Here is a 7,216-nt window from a genome sequence, read left to right as displayed (position 1 = left end):
ATTCCTGGATTTTTTTTTCAGATTCTGTCTCTCACAGTTGAAGTGTACCTATGATGAAAATTACAGACCTCTGTCATCATTTTAAGTGGGAGAACTTTCACAATCGGTGGATGACTAAATACTTTTTTGCCCCACCGTAAATAAGAGAGCAGATATACATACTTGGTGTTGGTCTCGTGTCAATACTGTATTTACGTAAGATAATGACACGGTGCATGCAGGGAGCTGGGCTCAGCTGCGCTAACGGCTGCATGTGGACGTCAAGGACTCTTCAGCGTCTCTTTGAGATGATGCTTGCAGCAATGATTCAAAGCTCTGCTGGATTGTATGAGACTGCTCATGTTACAGGTGGTAAATGTGATACGATATCATCACAATACAACAATAAAACAGCTATAAAATGATATCGTCGCGCGTGTAGCAGAGTGAAAGATGTCATCATTGATCAGTTGTATCAAACTGGGCTTTTTGTTGGTTTGGTTTGCTGTCATTGGTTTTACAAAACCCAAAACCAGTGAAGTTGGCACGTTGTGTAAATGGTAAATAAAAACAAACTACAATTATTTGCAAATCCTTTTCAGCCTATATTTAATTGAATAAACTGTAAAGACAAGATATTTTAACGTTCGAACCAGAAAACTTTATTTTTTGCAAATATTAGCTCTTTTGGAATTTGATACCTGCAACATGTTTCAAAAAGCTGGCAGAAGCGGCGAAAAAGACTGAGAAAGTTGAGGAATGCTCATCAAACTCTTACTTGGAACATCCCACAGGTGAATAGGCTAATTGGGAACAGGTGGGTGCCATGACTGGGTATAAAAGCAGATTCCATGAAATGCTCAGTCATTCACAAACAAGGATGGGGCTAGGGTCACCACTTTGTGAACAAATGCATGAACAAGTTTCCCTACAGTTTGAAAACAACATTTCTCAATGAGCTATTGCAAGGAATTTAGGGATTTCACCATCTACGATCCGTAAAATCATCAAAAGGTTTAGAGAATCTGGAGAAATCACTGCGTGTAAGCGGCAATGCACGTGACCTTCGATCCCTCAGGCGGTACTGCATCAAAAAACGACATCAGTTTGTAAAGGATATCATCACATAGGCTCAGGAGCACTTCAATAAACCACTGTCAGTAACTACAGTTGGTCGCTACATCTGTAGGTGCAAGTTAAAACTCTACTATGAAAAGCCAAACCCATTTATCAACAACACCCAGAAACGCCGCCGGCTTCGCTGGGCCCGAGCTCATCTAAGATGGACAGATGCAATGTGGAAAAGTGTTCTATGGTGTGACAAGTAAACATTTCAAATTGTTTTTGGAAACTGTGGACGTCGTGTCCTCCAAACCAACGAGTAAAAGAACTATCCAGACTGTTATAGTTCAAAAACCAGCATCTGTGATGGTATGGGGGTGTATTAGTGCCCAAGGCATGGGTAACTTACTCATCTGTGAAGGCACCACTAATGGTGGTTTTGGAGCAGCATATCATCTTTCCCTAAATTCCTAAATTTCAGCAAGACAATGCCAAGCCATGTGTTAAAACAGTGTGGCTTCGTAGTAAAAGAGTGCTGGTACTAGACTGGCCTTCCTGTAGTCCAGACCTGTCTTCCATTGAAAATGTGTGGCGCAATATAAAGCCTAAAATACCACAACGGAGACCCTGGGCTGTTGAACAACTTAAGCTGTACATCAAGCAAGAATGGGAAAGAATTCCACCCGAAAAGCTTCCAAAAATTGGTCTCCTCAGTTCCCAAACGTTTACTGAGTGTTGTTAAAAGGAAAGGCCATGTAACACAGTGGTAAAAATGCCCCTGTGCCAACTTTTTTGCACTGTGTTGCTGCCATTAAATTCTAAGTCAAAGATTATTTGTGAAGTGAAGTGAATTATATTTATATAGCGCTTTTTCTCTAGTGACTCAAAGCGCTTTACATAGTGAAACCCAATATCTAAGTTACATTTAAACCAGTGTGGGTGGCACTGGGAGCAGGTGGGTAAAGTGTCTTGCCCAAGGACACAACGGCAGGGACTAGGATGGCGGAAGCGGGAATCGAACCTGCAACCATCAAGTTGCTGGCACGGCCGCTCTACCAACCGAGCTAAAAATGTATTCAGTTCCAACAATAAATATCTTGTCTTTGCAGTCTATTCAATTGAATATAAGCTGAAAAGGATTTGCAAATCATTGTATTCTTTTCTTATTTATGAATTACACAACGTGCCAACTTCATTGGTTTTGGGTTTTGTATATACCGATACAGATGTTCGGCCGTATCGGCCTTCCCTGATTGGACACTGATTGTTTTGTTGGCCATATACCGTACATCATAAACGGGAGAAGTGACAACATCCCGACTTTTTGCTGAATGTGTTCAGGTGGTCAGCCGTGTCGCAGCGCAGCAAGGCTTCGACTTGGACCTGGGCTACCGACTCCTGGCGGTGTGCGCTGCCAATCGCGACAAGTTCACCCCAAAATCGGCAGGTAAGTCCAACGTTTTTTTTTTTATTCTCCCTTCCTGTGCCGACGCATCTCGGCCCAAAGTCAGCGTGTCAGGGGTGGTATGAGGAAATCCGTGACGCCAGCGTTGTGAGGGATTATCTGGGTCGATATCGAGGCTTTGGAAACATTTAGACAACAAGGATTCAGACTTTTGTTGGATTTTGGGGTTTCCGCTTGTCATTGCATATTTCACGTTCTTACGATCTCAGACCACTTTATGTATTAATAGTGTTGGGAAACTCCCAGTGTTATCGGGCAGCCGTAGTAAAGCCCCCAGACGTTCTGCAGAGGGAGGCCCCCCCCCCCTTTTCCCCCGCCAAGGAGGTTGTTAAGGAGCAAAGAAAGCGCTCTGTGGAAGCCAAGGAGATGGCCCTTAAACGACTCTCCCCAGGGCCCCAGGGGCAGGACCTGTTCCCTGACATCCAGCAGGGCCGTTGCCCAGCGACCAAGGGGGTGAAAGAGCGTCACATGACTATAGAGGCCAGAAAAGTTGGCCCTGCGAATGCAACACAAAGTTCAGGGTTTTGGTGTAGAGGACGGACGGCCTTTGCGCTATCAGAGGCTGCGTTTGTAGCATTTATTATTTGTCCAAATAGTTGTTGAAAGAAAAACATAGGAAAAATGGAGTAGAGTGCAATGAGCAACTTTACTGTTTTTGCCATAAAATTGATCCATTTTCCCAAAAATGTTGAAAGAGCCATATTGGACCAAAAATACAAAAAACAAATCTGCCTGGAACCAAAAAAATGAAGAGCTGTATATAAATCTTATAATGCAGGCAACACATGATGTAAGTGTCTATATTAGGTATAATAGCCTACTATCAAAAGGACTGTGTCGCAGGCTGAAGCAAATTTTTGTTGAAATGTTATATTTATTCTACACATTTATTACAACTTTAGAAACCATTAATAAATCAAAGGCTACTCAGAAGGCGAGATAACTCCTGGAAATTACTGGTTGTAATGTGTGTGTCCAAGTTAAAGAAAACAGCAGGCTGTCTTCTTTTAATACATTCATTACAATCGTTGGCAAGCTAGGTAATGTTTGCTGTGGTCTGGAACAACATGGCACACAAACAACCTATCTGAAATGCAGCCAATATTACATACAGATCATGTGTCATGGGACATGCAAAACTAAATTATATACAAAGAGGATAAAAGTGAAGGATATTAAATGAGCTCAATAATACCTAAAAACGAGGCATAATGATGCAATATGTAAATACAGCTAGCCTGAATAGCATTTTAGCATGGATTAGCTTGCAGTCGTGCACTGAACAAATATGCCTGATTAGCACTCCAACAAAGCGCACCTTTGTGCATTCACGCACAGCATAAACTAGTTTGCATAATTGGCCATAACGCTATGAGAGAAACTAAAAGTGAGCCAAAGATATGAAATGTAAAACGGATATGTTCAGAAACCTTCTGTTTCTTTTTTTTATGTTACGCTGGAGCTGCTGTTCGTTGAGAAGAACGACGCAGGCTTATATGTTAGGGTCTAAAATTCAAGTCATGAAATGTAAATGGAAAATTGTTGGCGCTTTTTGAATGGTTATTTATTGGATTAAATGGCTGAAATAGAGGACCTCCTAGAGGACTTTTATTTACAAGCTAGACTGCATAGAAAAAAATCCATCCATCGCCATGTCTTTCATAATGAGAAATGAGTTGCGAACGATTGAACGCCCTCCATCGGAATAGTTTAAGCAGTTTCCAATGTTCTATATAATTGTTTGACCAAAACAAAGTCAGTAGTACACAATACCAAAATAAAACCAAAGCAGGCACAAGACATTGATACAACGTTAATTATACATACATGTCCTTTGAAACAACGTCGCAAAATAGTTGTATTTGTAAGTTGAGCTATTGATGTCCAACGTTGGATCCACATTGTTGGTTGGGAAATGACTAAATTCCAACGGTCACAACCTCAAAAAGCATGTTGTTTCATTATTGTGTTTATTTTGTAGAATATTGGTTGAGAAATGACCAAAATTCAATGGTCAAATCAACGTCAGAACCCAACGTTGATTAAACGTTGTCAAAAAGCATGTCGTTTCAACGTTATGTTTGAGTTGTTCAACGCCAGGACCTAATTCAACAAGTTCTTTAATGTTGTTGTTTTAATGTCTCGGATACTATACTATTGGTAGGGCCATTTTGATATTTTTGTTATTTAAAAAAAAAAAAATGTTAAAACAGATGTATCTTTAAAGACAAAACTTTGTGTGATAGGTGACTGAGTGTAGATATTATTCATTATAAGTTTAAAACAAGTCAGCTTTTTCTCATGATATTCAGATTTTTTGCTCTTTTTTTTCTTACAATTTTACTGTTTTTTTAAGATAAAAATGTGATTATTTGTATTTTTCTATTAATTGTATTCTATCATTTAAAGCATCTATTTTATTGTTATTATTAAATTTTTTTAAAGCATTTTGTAAAATTTGTTTTTTTTATTGTTGTTCTTCTTATGTTTATTTTTATTTTAGTGTGCGTTTGCCTTAACTTTAGTCATGTATCCCAATCAGATTATGGACTTTTGCCTCTTATTTTTTACTATTAAATTTTTTTCAATTTAGGTCTTTCAAAATCACTTTTGCTTAGGTTGTTTAATTTTTTTTCTATAATAAAAAGAAATTAAAGCACATATCTTACTTTTAAAGCTTTTTGTATATATGTTTTCCATTCATTTTTCTGTTATTTTTCTCTTATGACTATTTTGTTTAATTTTTAAAGTCCTTTTGCCCTAACTTTAGTTATTTATTTGTTTGTCTATTTATTTATTTATTACACAAATCAGATAAAGCACTTTTGCATTTTATCTTTTTATCTGTCCTTTTACCGAAGAAAAGCCGGCAACTAGAATACTTTAGCTATTTAGCTCCTGCCCGTAGTCTCCGCTTGGATAAAATAAGTCTCCTTATTCAGCAGGTTATAGAAGTAAATATTTTTTTTTTTTGCATTTCCACATTTTATTGACATAGAAAACCAAAGAAGAGTTGGTACCTAGAATACCTTAGCATATTTATTATGAGCAATTTAGCTCCTGCCCGTAGTCTCCGCTTGGATAAAATGAGTCTCCTTATTCTGCAGGTTATAGGAGTAAATATTGTTTTTGTAGCATTTTCACATTTTATTGACATAGAAAATCAGATAAGAGTTGGTAACTAGAATACTTTAGCAAATAGTTATTATGAGCTACTTTGCTGCTGCCCGTAGTCTCCGCTTGGATAAAATGAGACTCCTTATTCTGCAGGTTATTGTTTGGTTTTTTTTGTAGCATTTTCACATTTTTTTTACATAAAAAAACAAAGAAGAGTTGGCAACTGGAATACTTTAGCATATTTATTATGAGCTACTTTGCCGCTGCCCGTAGTCGCCGCTTAGATAAAATGAGACTCCCTATTCTGCAGGTTATAGGAGTAAATATTGTTGTTTTTTTTTGTAGCATTTTCACATTTTATTACATAGAAAGCCAAAGAAGAGTTGGCAGCTAGAATACTTTAGCATATTTATTATGAGCTACTTTGCTGCTGCCCTTAATTTCCTCTTGGATAAAATGAGTCCTCTTATTCTGAAAGTTGTAGACGTAAATACTGTTTGTTTGTTAGCATTTTCCCATCTTATTTCCATGTAAAACCAATATTTAGTATATTCGAAAAAGCTAAACTTTTTAAATTAGGTATGGTTAGGTATACTTGCACAAAGTATTGGATCGGTTTTGATACCAGCCTGAATTTTACTCGGTACCAGAAAGAAAGGAAAGAAAATCCGTGATATCGCACATGACTAATAATCAGACTATCTTTGGAGTCGGTAAAGAGTTCAGAAAGAGTTCTGCTGTACTTTGTGGGCGTCTCGACTATTTCTCTGTCTGTGGTGTGACCGTGCCGATTAATTTCTTTTACACCATCGGAATACGTCCGCCGACCATGGGAGAAAAATTGGGCGATTTCAGCTGATTCCAGCAATGTAAAAAAAAAAAAATCAATGTTCATCTTGTAGCGTTGACATCCATTATAAAGTGGCTTTAGGGCTCGTACTGTGCTGGGAAAAGCTGAGATGTGCGGAACTGGTGGACATAAATGTCGATCATCTTGACATAAACTTCATTATCATTTCTGGGGTTTTTATCTGAATTGTGACAAAGAGAGCACTTGTTTTAAAGATATGTCTGTTCTACTTAAGTTTAATTGCTTTTTCCCCTGAATGGCGCTGAACAGTTGACAAGACAAGTAAAGGCGGCGGTGTAATTTAGCGACTTGAACAACCGATAGCTTCAATGATGCACTCAGGAGGGGGGCGGCGGCGGCGGCGGACGAGAATGATTGGAGAGGGGGGTAGATCTTGCAGCTCTTTTTTTTTTTTTTGCCTTTGTGCAGGAGGCCCACAATGCACAGGGGCGGCTAAGAGGGGGGATGGGTGGTAGTAGTGACCTCTTTGTGAATGAGATTAGCCCGTTCTATTAATCCGTGATTACTAGGAGAGTCTTAGTGCAGGGCGTCCGCCATTGCACGTGGAGCTCTGGCGCCATCAAAGCGAGTTTGCTGGCCCTCATAGGATAAACTCATCAAACACCCCATTTTATCAAGCTTGATAGGGATACCGCAAAAAAAACAAAAAAAACGTAATCGCAATTTTTCACTCTGTGGCTTAGAGTGGTACATTCCCGATTGTTTGCGCTTCAACAGGCTCT

At 38.8% G+C, this 7,216-nt stretch overlaps 1 protein-coding gene and 1 long non-coding RNA gene across 7 annotated transcripts in view; one reads left to right on the top strand and one right to left on the bottom strand.

The window, feature by feature from the left end:
- LOC133558403 (uncharacterized) overlaps window positions 1–7,216 on the bottom strand; it is a 68,660-nt gene that overhangs the window by 10,137 nt on the left and 51,307 nt on the right. The gene's annotated exons all lie outside the window — the stretch shown is intronic.
- LOC133558400 (zinc finger MIZ domain-containing protein 1-like) overlaps window positions 1–7,216 on the top strand; it is a 322,168-nt gene that overhangs the window by 265,751 nt on the left and 49,201 nt on the right. For all 4 annotated transcript variants that reach the window (XM_061909765.1, XM_061909764.1, XM_061909763.1 and 1 more), the window contains exon 5: window positions 2,383–2,488. In XM_061909765.1, the coding sequence (XP_061765749.1) occupies window positions 2,383–2,488 (106 nt within the window). The remainder of the gene's footprint in view (window positions 1–2,382; window positions 2,489–7,216) is intronic.

Source organism: Nerophis ophidion, linkage group LG08, assembly GCF_033978795.1.
Source record: "Nerophis ophidion isolate RoL-2023_Sa linkage group LG08, RoL_Noph_v1.0, whole genome shotgun sequence".
Taxonomy (NCBI): Eukaryota; Metazoa; Chordata; class Actinopteri; order Syngnathiformes; family Syngnathidae; genus Nerophis; species Nerophis ophidion.
Note: the sequence above shows the minus strand (reverse complement) of the source record. Positions and strands in the feature narration are given on the sequence as shown.